Genomic DNA, 27,788 nt, shown 5'->3' on the forward strand with positions numbered 1-27,788 from the left:
ACTAATGATTATGAGTTGTAAACTGAGGAAAATAAAGAATTGTGAGTTACAAATTCAAAATTACCAGGAAAAAAAACTCAGAACTGTAAGATGTTAAATCAGAAATGTGGGAAAAGGCCATGGTTGTGAGATACAACCTCAAAATTATGAGATGTAAACTCAGAATTCCGAAAAAAGTCACCATTTTAAGATATAAACTCAAACCTCTCAGCTGTAAACTCAAAAGTGTGAATAAAACAGTCATATTTGTGCGATATAAACTTAAAGTTATGACATGCAAACCAAAAAATGTGAGAAAAGGTCATAATTGTGAGATACAAACTCAAAATTGCAAGATGTAAACTCAGAAATGTTATTCAAGGGTTCACACTTAGCTCACGATTTATACATAGCTTGTTTGGCGTGCTGTTCCAGGAGAGAGCCCTGAGCTCAAGGGATCCTCGAGCCCAGGGCTCCCTCCTTTCACAGGGCGAGGCGAGATTGAACTCAGGTCGATCTGAAACCCCCCCGCTGCTGAGGCCAAGGTGAACTTCCTGAGAGTAAGACATTAGAAAAAAGATTTAGGCTTATTTTATCTATAATATAGAGCACATTTGGATGGTGGGAGGAAACCGGGGAACCCGGGGGAAACCCATGCGGACACGAGGAGAACATGCAAACTCTGCACAGAAATACCAGATGGCCAAGTGAAGACCCAACGCCATTGGTAATCTTTCTGTGAGGCAACAGTGCTAGTCACTGGGCCACCGTGCCGCCCATTTTGGATAAAGGTGGAAGAAGGGGAGGAGGGGGTTTCTTCCAGACGAAGATAGTTGTAGAGAGGAAATGAGGATATATATAGTGACTTGGGATCCTTTGATTGGAGGATCATGATTAGCTAATGTGGACCAGCTGGGTCAATCATGAGCACATGCGAGGAGCGAAATTAGTTTAAAAATAAACCTCATGAAAAAGCCATAACTGTGATATAAAGTCAAAATTACAACACTCAAAAATTTTTTTGCTGCTTGTTCAAACTCATTCATTCATTTCCCCCTCGGCTTAGTCCCTCCATTAATCTGGGGTCGCCACAGCGGAATGAATCGCCAACTTATCCAGCACATGTTTTACGCAGCGGATGCCCTTCCAGCTGCAACCAATCTCTGGGAAACATCCATACACACTCACACACTCATACATTACGGACAATTTAGCCTTCCCAATTCTCCTGTACGGCATGTCTTTGGACTGTGGGGGAAACCGGAGCACCCGGAGGAAACCCATGCAAATGCGGGGAGAACATGCAAACTCCACACAGAAACTGACCCAGCCTAGGGTCGAACCAGCAACCTTCTTGCTGTGAGGTGACAACACTACCTACTGCGCCACTGTGTTGCCCTGCTTGTTCAAACTACTTCTTTAAAATGAGCCGAAACAACACATTTTTAAAATTTGTTTTGGTGCAACTTAATTGCTTTATGTTTAATCCATTAACAATAGTAAAGTCAACTTAATCTATTTGTGTTCGGGGAAAAAAGAGAAAACTGAAGTCATTGCATTTGGGAACAGAGATGAGCTTTTCAAGGTGAATGCATATCTTCGCTCTAAGGGTCAAACAACAAAAAATAAGGTCAAGAATCTTGGTGTGATTCTGGAGTAAGATCTGAATTTCAGTAGTCATGTCAAAGCAGTTAGTAAATCAGCATACTATCAACTCAAAAACATTGCAAGAATCAGATGCTTTGTTTCCAGTGAGGACTTAGAGAAACTTGTTCATGCTTTTATCAGCAGCAGGGTGGATTACTGTAATGGCCTCCTCACTGGCCTTACTAAAAAGCAGTCATGGGAAGAAATGAAGTACAAATGCTTTGTTACTGTACTTAAGTAGATTTTTCTGGTATCAGTACTTTACTCCACTGTTTATTTTTTTGACAACTTTTTACTTTTACTCCTTACATTGTTACACAAATATCTGTACTTTCTTAAACCAGGCTCGTTACTTTCGTTTTCATGTTTGGTGACGCGATATATATCATTTCTTGTCATTGCGCAATTTGAGTGCCTCTTTGATGCAGTCAATCTGTTTTCGTCATTGTGTGCCTGCGTGCTGCAGTTTGTTAAAACCAAAAAGAGAGGCCAAGGCAAAAGTGGAGACCCTTGTGGTTTTAATACACGATTGCAGAATATGTTTTTCCACCATTCATAGGTTTTACACTAACGTATATATTACGATTTTGAATTTAAAACAATTTAATATTTACAAAACTAAAGCGATGTTACAAATTATTTCTTTGATAACTGAAAAAGAATATTTGAACCTATCGGTTTACAGTATACAGATGCCCTGTTTTTCTATTCTTTATTGGTAATAATGGGCATTAATATTGGACCATTATTGCCTCTATCAGTAGAGGACAAACTAGCCAGACAGTAATGTATGAATTGTGAAATGGGCTAAATATAATAAACGTCAGTATTTTTTTAGTAAGTGTACTTTTTTTGACTTTTATTCTTGCCATAATAAAAATATATTTGTAGAGCAACCCATGTTCTGTTGTCATTGATATTTAACTTTAATAGGAGAAACTGTCCGAGATATAAACAAAAGCAAGTGATGCATCAAAGTTTGATTTAAAAAATCTTAAATGGTTATGAAAATCTTTATACACACACACACACACACACACACACACACACACACACACACACACACACACACACACACGCACACACACACACACACACACACACACACGTCTTATTTGTTTTATTTCAGCTAGAATAAAAGCAGTTTTTAATTTTACAACCATTTTAAGGTCAAAGTTATTAGCCCCTTTAAGCATTTTTTTTTCTCTCGATAGTCTACAGAACAAACCATCGTTATGCAATAACTTGCCTAATTACCCTAACCTGCCTAGTTAACCTAATTAAGCTAGTTAAGCCTTTAAATGTCACTTTAAGCTGTATAGAAGTGTCTTGAAAAATATCTAGTCAAATATTATTTACTGTCATCATGGCAAAGATAAAATAAATCAGTTATTAGACATGAGTTATTAAAACTATTATGTTTAGAAATGTATTGAAAATAATCTTCTCTCCGTTAAACAGAAATTGGCGTAAAAAATAAATAGGGGGGCTAATAATTCTGACTTCAACTGTATATGGTCATATATAAGATTTCCGTATGCATTAATGCTCATTTACTGAACACTACTCTCAGTGAACCTGCTCTTCCACACAAAATATGACAGACATTTCACCAATGTGGCTGCACCTTATGCTTGAGACGACTATAAGAGGATCTTTGTTTTGATGACACACTGAAACCATAAATATGCCAAAAATGGTTGCACTAAATATATATTAAAAAGAATAGTAAGTGTTCATGTGATATGATGATACTACAATCTATTCTTTAATGTGTCACCTCACTTATTTGCAGTGTGGAGACGGCGATACTAGTGCACTTGGGCAGCACTGCAGTCCCAGACGTATTTCTCATCCCTCTGAGACACTGTCAGGCAGACTTGCTGATCCACTCAGGGGAAATCTCAGCATTCGCCACTGCAGATCAATGACTGCTGACTACACTGCTACACAAGTACCGTTTCATGACACTCTCATATCACTGACATATTGCCCTCTCTTCTGTAGGTGTGTGTGTGTGTATTTGAATGCCACTATAAATGCATTAATTAAAGTCCGCATGAACCGGAAGCTGTGATCGTTTTTTTTTTTTTTTTTTCGTATTGTGACACAGTTCCTGAAGAAATAGAATTTTAAATGAGTAAACAGTAGGCGTGGCTTGTTTTTTCTACTGCGAGCTGATTGGATGTAGTAAAGTAGGCATTTCATTTGGGAAAACTAGTTCAAGAGAGTTATTACAACCTAACAGACTGCTCACTGTTTCTGTTTGTTGTCAAAAGTGACAGCTGGAGGGGAGTGGTTAAGTATGTTAGCCACACCCATTACCTCAGACAGATGTAATCTAATAATTTAATTGAAAACAAACAGGAAGTGCATTTTCAGATTTCAATTAAAGATTACAAGAGCAAAACATTTTTTGGTTTCTTAATGACATGCACGGATGAATTGTTCACCTAAAAACTGGCAATGTGAGCTAACAAAAGCATATGGTTAATTTTGATTTCATTTGTACTTTAAACTCTCCCTATTATGCTATTCCTAGGTTTTTTTGTTTTGGAAACTAATTTAAGTTTGGAGTCTCCTGCAATAGGTTTACATCCACTCAAGGTCAAAAACACAGATTTTGTCAGAATAAACAATGCAGAAAGAACTCGAAAACTCATAATGAAGACCATAGGCTGGCCTGGAACTCTGCCAATTTGCTACAAATCTACGTAGAGTTGTTTAAGAAGTAAGACTAATTAAAGACAGCTTGTTCCAGTCATTTCAGAAACAATTCTTACTATTGGGAGGTACCCAGCAGGCACGTTGATGTCAAAATGACATAAAAAACACATTAAAAATACATACCAATCAATTTTAGGTCAATTGACTAACTTGATGTTAAAACGCCATCAGATTGCCATGTAACATTGGCTTCAAAAACACATTTACAGGACCTAATCTAAAGTGAGGACTATTTATGCTTCATAACTCCCCTATACATGACAATTAAAGGCTCGGTATCAAGTGAACAATATATATTTGCAATCGTACTGTATCTAAAAAGTAAAATTACTGTAAAGTTTAAACATTGTTTAAATATACAAATATCCAGAAAGTATTCATAGCGCTTCACTTTTCCCACATTTTTCTGTTACAGCCTTATTCCAAAATGGATTAAATTTATTTATTTCCTCAAAATGCTACACACAATAGCCCATAATGACAATGTGAAAAAAAATCTTTTTTGAAATTGTTGCAAATTTATTAAAAATAAAAAACGTGAAAAATCACATGTACATCAGTATTGATAGCCTTTGCTGTGAAGCTTTAAATTGAGCTCAGGTACATTCTGTTTCCACTGATCATTCTTGAGATGTTTCAGAAGTTTAACTGGAGTTCACCTGTGGTCAATTCAGTTGATTGGACATGATTTGAAAAGGCATACACCTGTCTATATAAGGTCCCAGGGTTGACAGTGCATGTCAAAGCACAAACCAAGCATGAAGACAAAAGAATTGTCTGTAGACCTCTGAGTCAGGATTGTCTCGAGGCACAAGGCTGGGAGAAGGTTACAGAAGAATTTCTGCTGCTCTGAAAGTTCCAATGAGCACAGTGGCCTCCATCACCCGTAAGTGGAAGATGTTTGGAACCACCAGGACTCTCCAGTGAGCTCCAGTGTTCTTCTGTGGAGAGAGGAGAACCTTACAGAAGGACAACCATCTGTGAACCAATCAGGCCTGTATGGTAGAGTGGCCAGACAGAAGCCACTCCCCATCTGGAATTTGCCAAAAGGCAACTGAAGAACTCTCAGACCATAAGAAACTAAATTCTCAGGTCTGATGAGACTAAAATTGAAGTCTTTGTACTGAATGCCAGGCCTTACGTTTGGAGAAAACCAGGCACCACTCATCACCAGGCTAATCCCATCCCTACAGCGAAGCATGGTGGTGGCAGCATAACGCTGTGGGGATGTTTTTCAGCAGCAGGAACTGGAAGACTAGGATAGAGGGAATGATGAATGCAGCAATGTATCATCGGAATGGCTTCATAACTGCTCTGTGAATGTCTCTGAGTGCCCAAGCCCGAACCCAAAACTAAATCCAATTGAACATCTCTGGAGAGATCTGAAAATGGCTGTACACCGTCGCTTCCCATCCAACCTGATAGAGCTTGAGAGGTACTGCAAAGAGGAATGGGCAAAAGACAGGTGTGCCAAGCTTGTGGCATCATATTCAAAAAGACTTGAGGCTGTAATTGCTGCCAAAGGTGCATCAACAAAGTATTGAGCAAAGGCTGTGAATACTGATGTACATGTGATTTTTCAGCTTTTTTATTTTTACTAAATTTGCAACAATTTCAAAAACTCTTTTTTCACATTGTCATTATGGGCTATTGTGTGTAGAATTTAGAGGAAATAAATTAATTTAATCCATTCTGGAATAAGTAACATAAAAAAAGTGGAAAAAGTGAAGCGCTATGAATTCTTTCTGGATGCACAGCATAAGGCAAGAATGGAGTATTTGTATCTGCAGTTATAAACTACTTACTAACATCTGCTAATGTAGTGTTAAAGCTTAACAGATAATGAACTAACTATTTGCTAATGCTTATTAAACTATTCATAGTGTTCAGTCATAAAGTGTTACCCCATTTTTGATGTGTCAATTTGATGTTGTTTTGGGTACTAACTCCATTTATGATAAAGAGCTGTTGAATGCTTGATTCTGATTGGCTGATTAACATTTAGAACAGAACGAAACTGTGGCTCAGTGGTTATAATTGTCGCCTCACAAAAAGAAGGCCGCTGGTTCGAGTCCTGGCTAGGTCAGTTGGCATTTCAGTGTGGAGTTTGCATGTTCTCCCCGTATTGGCATGGGTTTCCTCTGGTTTCCCCCACAGTCCAAAGCCATGCGCTATAGGTGAATTGGATGAACTAAATTGGTCATAGTGTATGTGTGTGAATGAGTGTGTATGGGTGTTTCCCAGAACTAGGTTGCAGCTGGAAGGGCATCCGCTGTGTAAAACATATGCTGGATAAGATAAAAATAAAAACAGAAGAACAACACATTACAGCTGAACATGACAAGTCTAGGTATGCATTATAGATTAAATAGCGGATATATGGTGGAATGTATTGCACAGACAGAGACAAATGGATTTTAAATGAGCCAGATCAACCTTGTGCTCCAGTCAATAGCAGCTGTGACCCTTCATAGTGTGAAAGCGATGCCCTATTTGACCCCTCGTTGCCCCACTGTTATCTGCGTCTGGCAAACTAATTTAGCCTCTACTGTGAAGTCCATGTGCAGTTTATAAAAAACACGTCAGGATACGAAATGTCAGCAGCATCTGCTCATACGCAAATATTGTGCTATTAAAAAAAGACGTTTGTAGCTCCACTATAATTTATGCTGCAAGCAGATCAAATGTTGATGTAAGGATGACCTCTACTCGGCCGTCTGTGATTAAACAGTTTCCAAGCGCTGAAAGCAAATTATGGAGAGCAGAGAGATAAAATATTCAGTCTGACCTTCAGATGGCCCTGAAACCCAATCTCCTCTGAATAATCTACGGGTCACTAACTTTGTCCTTCACACTGTGAAAATCTCACCCGCCCCTCGCGCACGCTCTCCTCTCTCACCGTCTCGCTCTGTCTCTCTGTATTTATCTTCCTCCTTGGCCTTTACAAAGAGAGAGTTCATCCAGAAATGAAGATTCTGTCATCATTTACTGACATGCATGATCTTCATTCTTCTGTGAAACACCAGGAGATATTTTGAAGAATGGTCATGCTGCTTGTTTGCATCCAAAAAAAAGAAATGTACTATTAAAACATCATTCATTCCTTAATTTCCCTTCGGCTTAGTCCGTTATTTATCAGGGGTCACCACAGCAGAATGAACCACCAACTTATCCAGTATATGTTTTACGCAGCAGATGCCCTTCCAGCAGCAACCAAGTACTGGAAAACACCCATACACTCTCCCATCCACACATGCTCATACACTACGACCAATTTAGTTTATTCAATACACCTATAGCGCATGTCTTTGGACTTTGGGGGAAACCAGTGCACTCAGAGGAAACCCACGTCAGCACGGGAGAATAAGCAAACTCCACACTGAAATGCCAACTGACCCAGGCGGGACTCGAACCAGTGACCTTCTTGCTGTGAGGCGACAGTGCTAACCACTGAGCCACCGTGCTGCCCTTAAAACATCGTAATAGTAGTTAGTATTACTCACATGCTTTATTACAATTCATTCATTCATTCATTCATTTTCTTTTCGGCTTAGTCCCTTTATTAATCAGGGGTCAACACAGCGGACTTATCCAGCCAGAGCCAGCCAGAAACCAGAGCACCCAGAGGAAACTCTCGCCAACACAGGGAGAACATGGAAACTCAAACCAGCGATCTTCTTGCTGCGAGGAGACAGTGTTAACCACCCACATTAGCTTCAATTAATATAAACATTTTGATTATTGTTTATTCTTTGAAATGAAAACCTAAGGGGACTAATAATATCGACTTCAAAAATCATCAAAAATAAATAGAAAAAGTACTATTAGGAGATCATAATAGTAGTTAGCATTACTTGCATGCTATATTACACATCTCTTGAAGAAATAAAGAGTTGTGCGAATATCAAATTGTCAAATGTCACTATTAATTGACTTTATCAGTCGGCAAAATAAAATATAGGAAATACTGTGAAAAAAAGTCTTGCTTTGTTTAGGCATCACTGGGGAATTATTTGAGAAGGAATTTCAATAAAAAAATTTGCCTTTAACTTTATTTCAAAATTAAAATCCAATAAAACAAAAGTGTAAACAAACACAAACACTTTGCTTAATACACAAATACACTTCATTGAACAAATATGCATAGACATCACCTATATACACTGCTAAAAATGCTTTTCTTACTTAGATTTTTTGTCTTCTTTCTAGTCCAAATATCTAGAATTAATATGCCAAAATTAAGAGATTTTTTCCTTAAAACAAGCAAAATAATCTGCCAATGGAGTCAGCAAAATAATCTTATGTCAAAAGGAAAAACAAAATTATTTTGCTTACCCCATTGGCAGATTATTTTTCTGGTTTTAAGGAAAAACTCAATTTGGGCATATTATTTCTTAAAACAAGAAAACTAGAAAATGCTTCTTAATTTAAGAATTTTTAGATATTTAGACTACAAAGAAGACAACATCTAAGTAAGAAAATCATTTTTTGCAATGTATACTATATAACTGCAGGTTAACTATGTTAATATATAATTACTTTAACTCGTAACTAATAGTCTTTAACAGTTAAAAGGTCACGAAACACCAACACACATTTTTTGAGATGTCATATATGTGTCCCACACTGCTATAAACACTATTAGGACACGTATATTACACAAAAAAGGTGAAGATTCGTTGTTTTTGCTTTATTTTGAGCAAATTTGTTCTTCCTGTTTGACACTAATATTTGAAGCTGCGTCACGACGATTAGAATCTTATGTGTTTTCCAGCGTGGAGACTGGATGTCTGTACTGGCTGGTACATCTTTCATGAGAAAGACTTGGTTCAAACCAATCAGCGCGCTCTGTTGTGAATGAGGTGCAACGTCTTTAATATGCATGATAGCTTTGAAGACTGTTTTTACGTGTACATTGTTCAGACGGCAGAGAGACGCCATGTTGTGTTGCCTAGACAAGTGGAAGAACGAGAATTTGGAGACATGGGTCGTCAGTGTTTTGTTTTTAAATGTGCTGTAACGAAGGTTTTGTTTTCATTTTTCCGCTATGAGAGCGGAGCTAGACTTACGTGTGGATTACAGTGCACATGACACACGACAAAAAATATGTTTGTAAGAAACATTTTTTTACCCGAGAGCTTTTCACATCTGGAAATGATGAAATCCGGGTTTCCCGCTCGTCTCCTTTTAAAAAAGACACAGCTCCAGTTGGTGTTGATTGTCCTGTCTCTACAGATTTGGCAAGTGCGTGTGATCGGTGTTCTTTGTTTGTGTATTTAGATGGCAAAGTTAGTTCGTATCATCAGGGGTACTCTTTCAGTTTTTAAAGATAGACCTTAGTCAAAATGATTTAGTTACAGTAGTTTACAGTACATTAATATCACTGCAATATTATAGTAAGATATTATAGACTGAAAGATCCGCTGTAAATGCTGCTCTCCGAATGTAAACATGTAAACACCTTAATCAAACTATTACCGTCGTTTAAGATTTTCGCCGCATTTTGTGACAGGATAGTCTATACACACATTTTCTGATGCTACCTACCGAGTGCATCTAAGTTACAGAGAAATGCTGAGGTTTTTATTCTCCCATTCGCCGTGCGGTATCAAACATTCCAATAAAACTACACTCTACAGCTGTTCCTCGCATCCAATATCTCATTCGTCACAGGGGGGTCATGCATGAAATGTTCCTGAATGAAAGTGAAGTTAAGAAACTGCAGTTAAAGTCAACAAATTAAGAATTTGGCAAATAATTTGATTACTGATGTCCATGTAAACACAAACACTGTCTTTCTCCTCTGCATCTGTGTGTTTGTTTTACCTCTGTGAAAATCAGCGCGTGCCCAAACGGAAACTCCCATTTTTATTCAAAATCTTCTCTCTTTCCCTCCCCCGACACTCCCACCTAAACAGAGCTGGACACACCCACTTTTCCTGACTTTTTTAAAAACTAGAGGTGTTAAAACACCCTGCTGAGACAGGGGGGTTTCATGGCCCTTCAAAGTTATTAGTAACTATTAAAGCTTCTGTAACTAATAACCTTAACCTTTCCAAATTTGGCTGGGTCAGTTGGCATTTCTTTGTGGAGTTTGCATGTTCTCTCCGTGTTGCTGTGGGTTTCCTCTGGGTGCTCCGGCTTCCCCCACAGTCCAAACACATCCGCTATAGGTACTAAATAAACTGAATTGGTCGTAACGTATGAGTGTGTATGTGTGTGTGAATGTGAGAGTATATGGGTGTTTTCTAGTACTGGGTTGTGGCTGGAAGGGCATTCGCTGCGCAAAACATATGCTGGACTAGTTGGTGGTTCATTCCTCAGTGGTGACCGCTGATAAATAAAGGACTAAGCCAAAGGAGAATGAATAAATGAGTTGTAATGCAATAATGTACACCTTTTGTAAAGGTGCTTTTTAAAAATAATAATAGTCAAAAGCGCTATACAAATGAACTCTTTTCCAGTGCTACACATGAGAACTATTTAGGCGAGCACCTTTTCAGGTTCCCTCACACCCTGAGAGTCATTACTGCAGTCAGACCAGCGTCCAGCAGAAATGTCCTGCAGAAATGTCCTACCAGGTGTGTGCAGCTTCTGATGCACGTAACTGCTACAAACCCTCTGCATCTGCTTTAAAATCCTGATGTTCCAGCAGCTTTGAGATATCAGTTATGCAGTGTATGATTACAGAGTGGCACGAGGCCAGCGGAAACGCTGAGGCCATCCTGACGCAGACGGGAACTACACGGTGACATTTGAGTCCATCTAATAAACACCTGTGAGGAATAGTATCATGAATTAGTCATTATATTGGAGACTGGCAAAGTCATATGGATGTATTTGCCTTGACTTACCTAGTCCAAGGGTAAGTAAACATATTTAATCTTTAGTGAGCGTCTCAGTGCCATATGGAAGCCAGTGCCTGTTTTATCTAATCTTCAGACAAACCCGACCTGCTGGGGTCAGCCAGGGTGATTCAATCATAGTACTACAGTATAACAGTTACAGCAAACAAGGATGCGTGAGGAGACCACAACTTTAGTTTAAAAGAGCACAGAGGCATTTATATTGCCAATAACATCTGGAAATAAGTAGTGCAGACGCTGAAAAGATGAGTGTCCGGTAAACACAGGTTGACAGGTTATCAAATGGATTCTAGTAGGTGTGTGTGTGAAAAGTCCAACAAGGTGGCGCTGCGCAATTTCTGACACTCTCTTCGCACAGAAAACACGCTTTCCTCTTCTGTTTAACCTCCTCCACAGCAAACAAATACTTGTCATGAAAAGAAAATGAAGTGATATGAACAACATAGGCTCCTTTTGAAAACGTAGCCCTTTATATATTTCTGGAGATAGCGAATTATGTAGCCAGAGTTATGTATGGCTGCATTTTGTCTTTAAAATGAACGCTTCGAAGTGGTATAATGGCGTTTCTTGTTGCGATAACCAGCTGACTGCTTAATTCCATATTGACTTCCATGCCGTTACCAGTTTGCTCAGTAGATCGCCATGTACGCCGGCGGATTTGAAATGCAGAGCGGAGTTGACAACGACAACGGGGTTCGAGTCCGGCGAAGATTGGTTCCAGAAAGCAGGTAAGACAAAAACAAAAGCCAAAAAATTTTATAAACAAGTAAATAACAGGGTGAGAATGTGGTAAAATCTGAAAAAGTGGTAAAAATCAGGCAAGGCCTTTATTTTTCTGGATTGCTTTTGAAAATTGTCGGCTGGGTTTAGGGAAGGCGGTTGGTGGTGCTGGTCAATCAGTGTTTTCGAAAACACTATTGGTTGGGTTTAGGGAAGGGAGAGTGGGTGGGTCAGACGATCGGTCAGTCAGTCAGTCAGTCAGTCGACAGCGGCCTCTGGTGGATTTACTCGAGAAGAGCAGGCGGAACGGCACTTGCGGGAGAAATTTGAGATGTCAAAAAGCGTAAACATCGGCCTCTGGTGGAGTTGCAAAAACAAAAACTTAATAAATACATAGCTCCTGGCACGTATTTGGTGCTCTCCAGAAATGTATATAGAGGTTCATTTTCAGAATGACCCTGGGTTGGAACTATCTAAAATGCAATCTGAGAGAATCGTCGATTCAACAGCACCCATGTCTGTTTGACATGTCACCTAAAAAAGAAAAAAGTTTGAGAGAAATTGTAAATTACATTTAAAAGCCAGTTGAATAGAACCAATGGTACCGTTTTGGTGGGTGTGGTGTATGAGAGAAAGTTTCAGTTGACGTTATTCTCGCTCGAGGAAATAAAAGTAAAGTAAAGCCGTACGGGTCATTCACATATTATATGAGAAGCTCATCACAAAACAGAGGCTTTATACACATAAAAAACTTGTGTATAAATGTTCATTACTAACCTTACTATGAACATGATTTGATTATAACTGCAGATCAATGATAGCCTACTGTAATGTCTGCAATTATGTAAATTTAATAAATAAATGCAACATATATTTGCTCTTCAGTGTTTGGACTCAGCAGTGAGTATTAAATCACACAGAACTGAACTGAACTTAAACTCTGAAAACTAAACTGACACTTAACTCACTATAATCTTCTATGTGAAGCTGCTCTGACACAATCTACATTGTAAAAACATTATACAAATAAAGATGAATTGAATTGAATACATGAACACATCCAGACCCTTAAAGCCTCTGATATATTACCAATTACAGATAAACTACACACAGCATACATTTAGTTCTTATTTGGGTTCAAAAAGAACACAACAGATAGCCCACTGCCACCTCTCATCTGTGTCTTTAATCTTCACCAGCACATGTAACCTCTGTTAGAGAGTAACGCCGTCATTCCCAGTTCATAATAGTCCAGAAGGCGATGATAATAGTTAAACATGGCAGTTTGTTCATGTTTTAGGTTGCTGAAACAATCATTCGCTCCTTTGTTTTTTCATGCGTCACTCTTGTGTTTGTCCATTTCTGAAAAGATCGGGACTCAGAAGCATTTCAATAGTCACACGCATGTTACTATCATCAGCTCAAGACTTTCATTATTTCAAATATGGATGCGCTGTTCATCAAGATGATGGCGACAAGGTTAGTTTGAGCTCGGGTCGACCATGGCTCCTTATTATATGTATATATTATTACAGTGTAATGTCTTTGCTGTGTATTTAAAACATGGCGGTTCCTTTGTTTTCATTCTGGCTTGTTGAACGAGCGAGTGACACATCTCAGTAAACCAATAGCGTTCAGATGCATGTCTAGCTCTACCTTCTGGTACCCTTTTGTTGTGCTAGGTACCCTTTCCAAAGGGTACCCAAAAAGTGGTACGGTGCGGTTTACTTTTAGGTACCTTTTGACATTGGAAACGGCCATAAAAGCGTACCGAACCGTACCGTACCACTCAGTGGAAACGGGCCGTAAGTACAAAAGTGTAGCTTTTAGGTACCACTCCAGTGATAGCTTTTGTACCTTTATTTCTGAGGTACAAAATTTACCACTCAGATATAACAACTGGCTAGCGATAATAGTGAATTATTGGCAGTTAACACCAGCAGTGCTTTCCGTCCTAGTGTGAATTGCTGGCTCATTTCCGTCTCATTGGCTGCCATTCTTTAAAGCGTGATGTTTGACACTCGCACCTCACGCAGATGGGATTGGTGTGTGATCCAGAGAGGCTCGCAGCTGTACCCTGATACCTTCAATGATCATCATTTGTTGGCACGGCGCTTCATTATCAACCCCAGCCAAATCTGTGAAGTTAGCATACACGCCATAAACACCCTGCATCATCAAATGCCACTAAACATCTCACATCAATGTCAATCCTGAATAATTCATGAGGTGTTCATGTTTGTATTCTGAGAGGGCACAGAAATCGAGCATATGTCCTGCATCGTGAACGTGATAGAAACTGGATCAGTGTTATGAACCGACTCCAGAGTAAGATTCTGTCTGCATCAAATTTTCCTGTTGCGATTATTTGCTAAAGCTTTATCATGGTATACGGTATTATCCCGATATTGATCCAATCTGCAAAAAAGGTTACTTCAGCAGATAAAATAGCTAAACAAATACTTAGTGCATTGCTTATGTTACATACATATTCAGAGTAAACAAATTCATTCATTCTTTTCCTTCGGCTTAGTCTCTATTTTAGAGGTCGCCACAGCAGAATAAACCGCCAACTATTCCAGCATATATTTTACACAGCAGATACCCTTCCAGCTGCAACCCAGTATTGGGAAACTCCCATACACACGCATTCACTCACACACATACTTATACACACTTCAGACAATTTAACGTAACCAATTCACATATAGCACATGTCTTTGAACTGTGGGGGAAAACATTTGGCCTCTTTACTTTCTCTTTACTTTACTCTCTCCTTTACTCCTTTACTTTCGTGGATAAGGAAATGGTGTTTTACGCACTCCACTGAAGGCTTTCATTAGTCTACATATTTAATTTCATTTGTTAAGCACAAAGATTTGTTTCAAAACTATTTCTAAATTCAGTTCTAATTTCCAGCAAATGAATAAATGAACAATAATAATGAAGTGTGGAGTTACAACCAAACACAAGTCTTATTCTTATGCATACTGTATGTCTCCAAAACCTGACAGGTGAACAAATCTAAACTTGTTTTTATTAAAACAAATATAAATATGCATATAATAAATAATACTGATAATTATAATAACATTATACAAATGCAAATTGTCATGAATACACTGAAAAAAGCCCCAGAGGTGAAGAAGGCATGGAGGCAGTGGTTTTTACATTTATGTAGAAAATAATCATTTTTCATAAGTAAAGCTATTTGTGTATTGCTGTACATCCTGTGTGTATTAAGCAATGTGTTTGGACCCAGATGGCCGCATAACTAACACACTCTGCGCTGGACATTAGAACAGCTTTTAGTTGGTGAATGGCGCTATTTAAGTTCCTCAAAATAGCAACACGCAATGCGCCTTAACACACCTCCTTTTCAGATTAGTACACCCATGAGTCCACAAAGTGATGCAAATGGATTTGCTATTTAAACAACGTGGTGCAAAATATGAAAATTACTGTTGCGCTGCTTTAAAAATAGCAACAAATTGCGTCACACATGATTTATTGCGTCTCTCTTGTCTATAAAAAACAAAACAAAACACTCCTTACATTTGGACTTAATTCTCTGAGTACAAACAGTTCCTTTAATTATCACTTCTTGTTCAGTCGCTGAATGCATTCTCAATTGTAAGTCGCTTTGGACAAAGTGCCTGCTATATGATTAAATATAAATGTAAATATTGCAAAACCCCAACCAGGGGTGCATTTTCAAAAACCATCGTGAGCCAACTAAGGTTGCAAGTTCTGTTGTTACAATCATAGTTCAGTGATTTGGTGTTTCCTGAATCCATTGTTCCGATAAAGATTCGCAAACTGTGTCACAAATTTCAAGAGCCAACACAATCTCACGACAATTCATAACTTTTTGATTTAGCGGCTAATTCATTTGAATTCGTACAATCTCATTTGTACAATTTGCTCATCCCCCAATGACGGTTGGATTTAGGAGTGGGGTTTGGCGCCACGCCTCCTTTTAAAAATCGTACATTTTTATAAGACTGAACTACGAATTCGTACAAATTAGCCACTAAACTGACAAAACGTAAAAGAGTTACGTTTCCTCATGAGATCAGGCTGCTAGAGCTGTACTTAGAAGCATAGGAAGTCTGTGTTCTATTTCCAGTTATCCCCCTATGCCCTATTCCTTTCTAACATTACAACATCCACCTTGAACAATTCAAAACAAAAAGCCTAAAGTACTCTCTCTCTCACGTGTAATTTGTTTTCACAGAAGTTTTTTTACAGTTCAGTTTTAGCGATCTTCAGATTTGCAACTGTACTCCCTTCATAGTGCACTTTGAAATAATTTTGAACGCAGCCGTGGCTCATGACGTGGCTCTACGTTACATCTTTATTATCAGCATATGTCTACTCCAGAATTATGGATTAGTTGTTGCATCCAGCACAAAAACGAATAACCTTAGTGAATTATTTAGTTTATTGACCTCCAAAAAGGTCGTTTCCCGCTGGCGTAGAGAGCGCCAGCTGGTTCGCAGGTGACACGTTCAAGGACGCACGTTCCCTTCAGTTCGTAATGCATTTGTCAGTCGCCGGGAATGAGGGTGGCAAATCGTTCACTTGATTAGCACCACCAATAAGGCCTGCCAAAGATAATAAAGCACACAGTGGCTTAAGGAGATGTGTCAAATCCCCCCACTGTCTCTCTCTCTCTCTCTTTACACACACACATATATACTCGTTAGCTCTATTCTTGTTTTATTGTTCAGAGATGAAGGTTAAAATGTCTGCTGAACAAACAGAACAGGCCAGACCGTGGGCGCAGGCTGTGCTGGATGCAGGCAGTTTTTCGGGCCTGACTCCATTTGGGAGTGTCAGAAGAGTGACCGCGGGGCGTCACAGGCACTCGCTGCCTCTCAGAGGGGTGAAAGTGAGGCTAATTCCTGACCAAGCTGTCACACATAATCATCGAGGAAAGCTATGAGCCTTATTAGCACCAGTGTTTTGGCAGAGCGAGGTGCTGCGATGAGAGAAAGACTGGATGAATAATAGATGCGTAAGGAAGAGAGAGAGAGAGACGGGGGTTTTGTGATCTGGATGTGTGCTGTGCAAGAATGAGGTGTCATGGGAATAGCTTAGCCAAAAGGGAACGTTCTGTCATCGTTTACTCAACCTCAAACCTGTGTGACTTTGCTGCTTCATGAGGGACACACAAAATGCTGGTTGTCAAACTCCAAAATGATGAAAATGCAATAAACACTGTAAAAAGTGCTGGGTCCCACACAATTCCTTCATGTTCATGTCCCAACACAAATTAATTTAGTTAACTTTAAGTAGATTAAACATTAAACATTTAAGTTATCCCCCCAAAAAGCTCAGTGACTGTGTTGATTCAGCTCATTTTAAATAAGTAGTTTGAACAAACAGCAAAAGTGTTTTTTTTTTTGGAAGTAAGAGTTAGTTGACAGGATGTACATTGTATTGCAAAAATTTTAAAGATAACATTAAGCACAGTCCACTGAATTTGTAAATAAAGTATATAAATAAATAAATAAATACAAAAGTAAATGAGTTAGTAAATAAGTAACTAAATAAAATAAATAAATATGAAAGTAAATGAGTAAGTAAATAAGAGAATAAATAAATAAATAAATAAATAAATAAATAAATAAATAAATAAATAAATAAATACGAAAGTAAATGAATAAGTAAATAAGTAAATAAATGAATAAATAAAAAAGTAAATAAGTAAATAAATAAAGTAAGTAAATAAAGTAAATAAATAAATAAATACAAGTAAATAAGTAAATAAGTAAATAAATAAAATAAATAAAATAAATAAAATAAATAAATACGAAAGTAAACAAGTAAATGAGTAAATAAATAAGAAAGTAAATGAGTAAATAAATAAGTAAATAAGTAAACAAATAAATAAGAAAGTAAATGAGTAAGTAAATGATAAAGTGAATAAATAAATTAATAAATAAATAAATAAATAAATAAGAAAGTAAATAAGTAAATGAGTATGTGAATAAATAAATAAGAGAGTAAACTAGTAAGTAAATAAGTAAGTAAATAAGTAAATAAATAAGAAAGTAAATAAGTAAATAAATTAGAAAGTAAATGAGTAATTAAATGACTAAGTGAATAAATGAAAAATAAATAGGAAAGTAAATGAGTTATTAAATAAAGAAATAAGTAAATGAGTAAGTGAATAAATAAATAAATAAATAAATAAAGTAAATGAGTAAGTAAATAAATAAGTAAATAAGTAAATAAATAAACAAGAAAGTAAATGAGAAATAAATAAGTAAATAAGTAAATGAGTAAGTAAATAAATAAATAAATAAATAAATAAATAAATAAATAAAGTAAATCAGTAAGTAAATAAATAAACAAACAAATAAATAAATAAATAAATAAAGTAAATCAGTAAGGAAATAAATAAACAGGAAAGTAAATGAGAAATTAAATAAGTAAATAAGTAAATGAGTAAGTAAATAAGTAAATAAATAAATAAATGAATAAATAAATAAATAGGAAAGTAAACGAGTAAGCAAATAAGTAAATAAATAAACAAATAGGTAAATAAAGTAAAAAAGTAGGTAAGTAAATAAATAAATAAATAAATAAATAAATAAATAAAGTGTAACTTTTTACTGCATTATATTAAACACACCAATAATGGACGATCATTACAGCGCAGTCTGAAAAATCATGTCTGTCCTGTTCATGCTGGGTTTCAGCTTCAGGCAGAGGTCATTGGAAGGTCATATTTATTATGCAGTGAGAAGATAGACATCACACACACACACACACGCACGCACGCACGTACACACACACACGTGCATTGCAGCATTGGTGCCATTAACCTTAAGCTTTCCTTAGAGACCGAGCTGCAAACAAAACAGCTGAAAATGATCTGAATGCAACAAACATGGACCTGAAGTAACCTGAAATACACATCTCTTTTCAAATATACATATGCTGCTATTGATGAAACACAATGAGCTCATGTCTGTATCAAAAATGTGATCTCCATATTATCTTACATTTAATCGAAATGCTAAAAGAACGGATTTAGTGATGGAAAGAACTACAATCCCATAAAGCATTGCAAGCATTTGACCTGTTTTACTCATTTGCTGTGTGGCATAAGAGTAGGCGGAGCTAAACACCTTATCCAAGCTATATGTTTTATTCCACTCTGATTGGTGGAGTTTCTACACAGCAAATGTAGTCATAGGTAACGTAATCTTTTCTGGATTGATTCTGCTATTAAACACGATTGCTTTGAAAATAAGTTGCATTAATGATGGGTCCAACAAAAGCATACACAATTAAATCAATGACTTCTGAGCTCACAAATATTATAATATGAAAGCTTATATATACAGTTATTGTCAATATTATTAGCCCTCGTTTCTTTTCTTTATCAAATATTTCCCAAATTATGGTAAAGAGATCAAAGATTTTTTACAGTATTTCCTGTATTATTTTTTTTCTTCTGGAGAAAGTCTTTTTTTTGGCAAGAATAAAAGCAGTTTTAAATTGTTTTAAAATCATTTTAAGGTCAATATTATTAGACCCTTTTTTTTTTTTTTTTTTTTAGCAATTTTTGTTTTTGATTGTCTATAGAATCAACCACTATTATACCACGACTTGCCCAATTACCCTAACTTGGCTAATTAACCTAATTAATCCTTTAAATGTCACTTTAAGCTGAATATTAGTGTCTTGAAAAATATAGTCAAATATTATTTACTGACATCATGGCAAAGATAAAATAAATCAGTTATTAGAAATGAGATATTAAAACTATTATGTTTAGAAATGTATTGAAAAAAAAATTATTTCCGTAAAAAAAATAAACGGGGGGGGGGGGGGGGGGGGGGGGGAGGGGATGGGGTTTGGGGCTAATAATTCTGACTTCAACTGTATATATAAAATCTTTAAGAATCCAAACACCTGCACTATATAGTAAATCATATGCCTTTCAAAATAAGAGTCTGGGTGTTTCGATCACAACTACAAGTCGCTCAGTATACATAAACACATTTGCAGTGGTGTAAAATAACAAATTTTTTTCTCTAGAATTGTAATTTACCAAGTAATTATAAAAATGTTCACTTTTACTTTCAATTGAGTATATTTTTAGTGCAGTATTGATACTTTTACTCCACTAATTTCCTTCAAGATGCAATCACTACTTTATTATTTCCTGTCTATGGGGATTAGATAGCGATTTGATTGAATTCCCGTCAAATCACACATAGAGGATAAATCGCATCATACTGAACTATATTCAAGTAATATTCACAACAGATACTTTTACTCCACGTGGACTACATTTTTAGGCAAGTAATAGCACTTTTATTAAAGTATGATTTTTCAGTACTCTTTCCACCGCTGCACATTTGTGATTCCTACGTTAAATAGTTCAGACTGCCGAGCGAATCACTGGTACAACCCTTCCTACTCCCCAAGAACTGTACTTATGCAGAGCGAGCAAAAGGGCTGCCAAAATCACTCTGGACCCCTCACACCCAGCACACTGCCTCTTTGAACTTTTACCTTCTGGTCGACACTACAGAGCACTGCGCACCAGAACAGCCCGACACAGAAACAGTTTCTTCCCTCAGGCAATCCATCTCATGAACACTTGATGATAATAATTGCGAAACCAACATCACTACTTGCCATACACTTTTATACACATATACACTTATTTAACAACACACTTTACGTGCCAATTTACACATACCAGCTGCACATATAACAATGTAAATAGTAATATACCTGTACACACACTTGTCATTTTGTATATTTGCATTCACTACTTACTTCTATGTTTTAATATATATTTATTATCTGTTTTTTGTCCTGTCTCTGTAATGCTGTTGCACTGTAGAAACTCTGTCACGAAAACAAATTCCTCGTATGTGTGAACATACCTGGCAATAAAGCTCTTTCTGATTCTGATTCCTTATTAGTCTTGGAATGAACCATGGTTTATTATAATGAACATATACACTGTAAAAAAAAAACTAATTTTACAGAAAATATCTCTAAATTTTTTACAGTATTTTTTTGTCATTTCAAATTGAATTAAAAACTTAGTAAAATGACAAACAGTCTTTCTAAATTAACACTTTGACTTTCAATTTAGGTACTTTATCATTAAAAACAAATTACTGACATTTTTGTTTTTTATACAGGGAAATTACAGTTTTATTTATACAGTATTTTTTCTGTTATTTTAAATTATATTCAAAAGTCCGTAAAAATTACAAACAACATTTGTAAATTAACAGCTTGACTGTTATTTTATGTACTATATAATTAATGACAAATTACAGTAGTTTTCCTGTTTTATACAATACAATTGCCGTATTATTTACACAGTGTTTTTTCCAGTTTTTTGAAGTACATTTAAAATTACATAAAATTAAAGTAATAAATTGTAATTACTTGCTCTGTAAAAAAAATTAAAAATCTTTAAAAAAAGGTCAAATGACTAGGAGCTACAGCTGCCAAACAAGAACCATAAAATTACGGTAAAATTTCTTTGTTGAAATAAAGTGCAAAAAATAATAAATCTACAGATATTTTCATTAAAATGTTTACAGAAAAAACACTGTTATTTTACAGACTTTTCCTAGATTATTACAATCAAATCTGGTCAATAAATAAAATAGATAAATTCCGCTCATATGCACCAGTACCGGATTCCGCTGATTGCACACACACAGTCAGTGGATCGTTATGAACTGATTACATGGACTTTAAAAGCAGCACAGACGCACGCACCAATTGCTTAGTCTTGTTATACTGTTACTGTGAACATTATGATGCGTTTCTCTTCTATTGCTTTGTTTGTTAATTGTTTATGTGGTTTGATGCCGGGACTGACCATTTGGCTGTTATTTGACCATGACTCTGGATACCCTGCATACATCTGTTTGCCCCTGTGTTGACTGTTGCTTGCCTGACCATCTCTGTGCAATAAACCTGCATTTGGATCTGCACTCCTTTGTCAGCGTCCCCTTCACATTACAGTTCCATTTCATTTAAGATTTGTAACTGAATTATTCCATGTAACTTAAACACTATTCAATAAAATGCAACAACTGTAATCTTAAAGTTGTGAGAATTTTAATCAGTTGTATCTCGTTTGTTGTTTTTTCCAGACGTTTTTGATCCAAAATAAAACTGTTAAATTACGACCATGAGCATGTCTTGACATTTTATTAAAGGTGTTTAATTGTAATGATTGAGAGATAAAATTATTTTAAATAACCAATGTCAGTCATTTGACCTTTTTTTTTATGATATTTTTTTTTACAGTGTAGCCTATAACATTTAGTATATTTAAGTAATTATTAACCATAGTTTGAAGAATCAATGTTCAAAAATATTCTAATAGATAAAATTATGTTGCTTAGAAATGTCTCTATAAAAATGCAATTCATATTTTCATCCAATGAAAATCCAAATTAACAATGAACTCCTAATAACTCATTTCTTTTTTCTTTGCCATGATGACAGTACATCATATTTTACTAGATATTTTCAAGATCCCAGTATTCAGCTTAAAGTATATTCAATTATATTCTAATAGATAAAATATCGTTGCTTATAAACAACAATGCAATTCATATTTTCATGCAGTCAATTCTTGAAAAGAAAAACCAGGAGGGTTGTGTTATTGTATTGTCTAGTTTTCAGACACATCTGTCCTCATAATGTGGCACACAGAACCCTGATGTATCTATGAATCACGGCAGATGGCTCAGTGGCACGGGCCAGTTGACATTTCTGAGTGGAGTTTGCATGTTTTCCCAGTGTTGGTGTGGGTTTCCTCAGGGTGCTCCGGTTTCCCCCACAGTCCAAAAACATGCGCTATAGATAAATTTAATGAACTAAATTAGCCATTGTGTATATGTGTGTGTAAATGTAAGAGTATGTGGGTGTTTCCCAGTACTGGGTTGCAGCTGGAAGGGCACCAAGTGCGTAAAACAGCCCTTGTGTTATTGTATAGTCTAGTTCTCAGACACATCTGTCCTCATAAAGTGGCACACAGAACCCTGATGGATCTGTTGAAGGGAAAATGATCCAGACTCAGCGTTAAAGGTCACTCAGCTGGAGAACGAGCTCTCGCGGTGAACTGAACTCTCTGACTGCAGCTTGAATCATGAGCGCATGACACACGGATGCTTCCTTTGATTTACAGCGAAGAGGCCAGCAGAAAACCTCGTTTCAACAATTTACATCTCGCAGACACTTTGGTCTTGATGTCGGATTGTCTTAAGAGGCTATATACATGTCTTCGGTTTTAATATGAGTGATTCACGAGTGCTTATTCCAGCAAAAAAACCAATGGAAAATTAAAAAGTAGCTATTTTCTGTTGAAATTCTTGATTGTGATTGGCTGGAAGGTGTGCAAAAAATTCGATTTATGCACAGGTCCAGTCAGTTTTGGTCATCATTCGAAATAAATGAGCTTTCCTTAAACATTAGTAGTCTTGTTGGTCAATTAGGGCTGGGATGTATGACCAAATTTCTATTTCACGAAAAATTTTATTACACTGTAACAAATATTTGACTACATACAGCAGGGTAAATAAGTATTGAACACGTTATGTTTTTTTTTCTGGGAATAATACTTCTAACGGAGCTGTTGATTTGGAACTGAACCAGATTATAGTAAAAACCCAAACTATATAAACATAAAAATGAAACTAAGCATATAAAAAAAACTGAGAAATTAGTTTTGTGTAATAACAATGAAATGACACATGGAGAAAGTGCTGAACTACTGAAACATAATCAATACTTTCTTTTAAAGGCTTTTTTGGTGATGACAGCTTAAAGACGCCTCCGATATGGAGAATGAAGTCACATGCAATGTTTTTCATAGACTTCAAGAGCATGTCAAAATCTTGATGGTTCTGTGGCAAATTAATCATAGTACAGGAGCCGATCATCGATTGCTATAGACTAACGTTTCTCCAGGAGAGGGACTCAGATCAGACGTGTGCTTTTACAACAGGTTTTGTAGTGAACAAACGCACTGTAATCTCAGGGAATATTTGCTTCACAGACATAAGAAATATCCACATAAAGCTTGAAATCTCTTTTAAATGAACCAACTACACTTGAACACTAATGTTTTTTGGCTTTGTGATCTGTATGAAACGAACACAAGGTACAGTTCGTCCTGTCAAACGTTCATCACATGACAGCAAAAACGGCCACAAACTTGTAAACAAAGAGTCGCTGTCATTTCAGAAGGAGATTCACCATCAAGACCAAGTTGTAAATTACTACAGAAGACCAGCGCGAACAGACACAGCATTATCTAGATCCTGTTCTTTTAAGTGCGCATGTGTATTAGCTCGGGCAACCTAAAAAAATGTGGGTTTTGTTTGATTCAGAGGTTTAGAAACGAAACTAATGAGGCAGTTGTTGCCTAATTTTATTGGTGTAAAATATATATAATGTCCAAATATATAATGTAATTGTAAGCTTGGCAAACATTCATTCATTCATTCATTTTCTTTTCTGCTTAGTCCCTTTATTAATCCGGAGTCGCCACAGCGGAATAAACCGCCAACTTATCCAGCATATGTTTCACGCAGCGGATGTCCTTACAGCCGCAACCCATCTCTGGGAAACATCCATACACACTCACTCACACTCATACACTACAGACAATTTAGCCTACCCAATTCATCTGTACCGCATGTCTTTGGACTGTGGGGGAAACCGGAACACCCGGAGGAAACCCACACGAACGCAGGGAGAACATGCAAACTTCACACAGAAACGCCAACTGACCCATCCAAGGCTCGAACCAGCGACCTTCTTGCTGTGAGGCGACAGCACTACCTACTGCGCCAATGCGTCACCTGCTTGGCAAACAGTTTTGGAGAATTTTATGTTTCCCTATTCAGACAGAATGCCCGAGAGATGTTTTAAAGACGGCCGCCAAGTGAAATGACTTGCCTTAAAGGGACTTTGGCTTCAGTCAACACTACCCTTATAAGCAGCGTCTTACTGCTTACTTGCACACTGCAAGTGAGTTAGCCACACTGACTTATTTACATGCCATGGTATACACCAAATTTTAAAGAGACTATTTTAAATCGAGCAACATGTTTTTTTTTTTTGACGTTTCTCATCCAATCTTCTCACCAATCAAATGCTCGTCAGTATCTGACATGCCCCGCCCCCTTCAAGACACTATTGCTTTATGTGCTTGATCTCAACCACCCTCACTGCCAGAGTTGTGATAAAAACAAAAAACCAATGACTGCTTTTTTAAAAAGGGGAGGAGCTACGCAATGCCCTGCCCATTCTTCATGATTCAGTTCACATTACGTCACACATCAATCAAAACTGCACATTTCAAAGCACTTCGTGGGATAATAAATGTTCCAAGGAGCAAAATGGTTGCAAACAGCAGTTCCTTCAACCTTCATAGCCTGATTCGACAGGATTGAAAGAAGCGCAAACACACAGAGAACAGAGGAGTGAATATAATGAGTGTGTCGCGGTAATGGAAGCTCTTGACCTCTTCATTACAGTCGCTCTGCTTGGACGTCTCTTCCAGACAACTCTGTTTCTGAGCTCATTTGCAACACGACAGCCTTTTGTAATAGCAAAGAAAACTGTATTGATTTTGCCACTAACAGCACGGTGGCTGCCATTGATCACGACTAAACGCTTATTATTCAGAGTTCCCAGAATGCTCTGCTGGCTGACACAAGCCGCAGGTCTCACTTACAGGGGCACAATGGGATTGTGTGTGTGTGTGTGTTCTTGTTTCAACAGCGGATGCAACTCTTATAGGTTATAGCGAAAGAAAATGGGTCATTTGTCCAAAAATCAAACTGTACTGGCATTTACTCACCCTCAAGTTGTTGCAAATCAGGTCTTTCTTCTATTTGCTGCACTGTAAAAACAATATCTGCCAAACAAACTCTCTTTTGTGATTCATAATCTTTGTTGTTTATTTATACAGTCACTTGAAATGCATTATGGGAACTTACCTCCAACAATTAAGGATGTTGAAAAGCTTTTAAAAATATCTAAAAAGGTATTTGTATTGACGAATTACCAGTTTGTAAACATTCAGGATGCGCACGCAAAAAAACTAGAGTGCTAGCATTTACAGCGAGGGAATGACATCAAATGCGGTTCAGAGTTTGTTGTTGTATCAGAGATAAGTTAAATTGATTACATATTATTTATATCATTTACATAATGCTTTCAGCGTATTATAACAGCTTGTCACCCCATGATTAGCACAGTTATTCGGCAAAATTAACGTTAAAGTGAACGGTGTTTCTCTGACAGGTCCATCTGCGAGAGCACCCTTCCAATGGATATTAGATAAGATGAAATGGCCAAGCGTCCAGCCCGAAATATACAACCATCTCATGAAACTCCAAGTGTTTTTACAAGAGAGAAGTTAAAGGCCTACAAATCTTAGGATGCCTACAGTGCTGTTCTGTGTGGGCATGTGCAAGAAATAATGCACCAGATTCAAAACTTTGTAGTGCTAAAAACCGAGGTTCTGCCTAGCCAAAAACAAGGAAAAAAGACGAAGCTATACAACACCAGGGTAATCATTAACAAGCAAAACAACTGCATTCTGACAGAGAACTGCACCTGTACGGCAGGGTATGTGAACTTACATGTTTACATTTCATTCTAAGCATTCAGTGTCCGCAGTTTAAGTCACCGTGTTTAAATGTTTTTGCTGCAATCAAAACGAGTAATGTGTATGATTCAGCATAGCGTGAACCTACCTGATATAACATGGAAACTGAAGAGTCGAGCATTTTTAATTAGGTCCTCAGTCCATTCAGCTCTTCTAATGGCTGTTAGCCAAAGACGTCTGCGGTTGGCATTAAAAGCAGTGTGATATACGGTAAAATTTGATTTGGCATCCTACCGCACAACACGACATGTTTGTTATTGCAACCGGTCTTTTTTTTGCAAACGGTATGCGCAGTTGAACCCATGTGACATCATGTGTGAAATAGGTTGGTAATTCCCCTGTTGATTTTTTAAATATTTATTATTTATTTTAATTGGATTATTATAGCTATTATAGAGTATTATAGAAATACAGCTATATTACTATAATAGTTTTAATATTAATAGTAGTGTATTACTACAGTATATTTTCTGGGTTGCTGCTGTAAATTACAGCACAAAAAAATGGTATTAAGCTGCCAGTATGCCTTTTCAGACTAAGAGATCCATGTCATTCATACATTTATTCATTAATTTTCCTTCAACTTAGTCTCTATTTCAGAGGTCACCACAGCGGAATGAACCACCAAATAATCCAGCATATGTTTCACACAGCAGATGCCCTTCCAGAACATGCAAACTCCACACAGAAATGCCAACTGAACCACCTGGGACTCAAACCAGCAACCTTCTTGCTGTGAGGCAAAAGTGCTAACCACTGAGCTATTGCACTGCCCTTATGTGTTATTTTATGGACTTAATTCTCTATAAAAGTATATTATTTCTTATACAAACACATTGTTACTAGCAACGTTTGAAAGTTGAACATCAAATGTTGACAGAGCAGAGATCCATGTCCCACAATGCAATTCATAACAGCAAATAAAGGTAAATCAGTAAATCACAAAATATTAAAACAATTTAGTTGAATCTTTTGCAATAAAAAAGCAACATTAAAAATCACAATAATATGTGAAAAACTGCACATTTTCTGATGATATGAACATTAAAATCTATTACATTATTAAATATTTAAAATATTCATATTTTATTGATTTAACTCAAAAGTTTGACATCAGAAATGAGAAAATGATAAACCGGCAATTGACAAAAGATAAT

General features: G+C 36.8%; 1 protein-coding gene across 1 annotated transcript in view; it reads right to left on the reverse strand.

Moving 5' to 3' along the window:
* Window positions 1–7,202: 7,202 nt before the first annotated feature.
* The window catches only part of gdpd5a (glycerophosphodiester phosphodiesterase domain containing 5a), a 77,714-nt gene continuing 57,128 nt past the window's right edge, over window positions 7,203–27,788 (reverse strand). The window contains exon 12 of the mRNA XM_056466469.1: window positions 7,203–7,292. Within this exon, the coding sequence (XP_056322444.1) occupies window positions 7,203–7,292 (90 nt within the window). The remainder of the gene's footprint in view (window positions 7,293–27,788) is intronic.

The sequence above is a fragment of the Danio aesculapii genome, chromosome 10 (genome assembly GCF_903798145.1).
Source record: "Danio aesculapii chromosome 10, fDanAes4.1, whole genome shotgun sequence".
Classification (NCBI taxonomy): domain Eukaryota; kingdom Metazoa; phylum Chordata; class Actinopteri; order Cypriniformes; family Danionidae; genus Danio; species Danio aesculapii.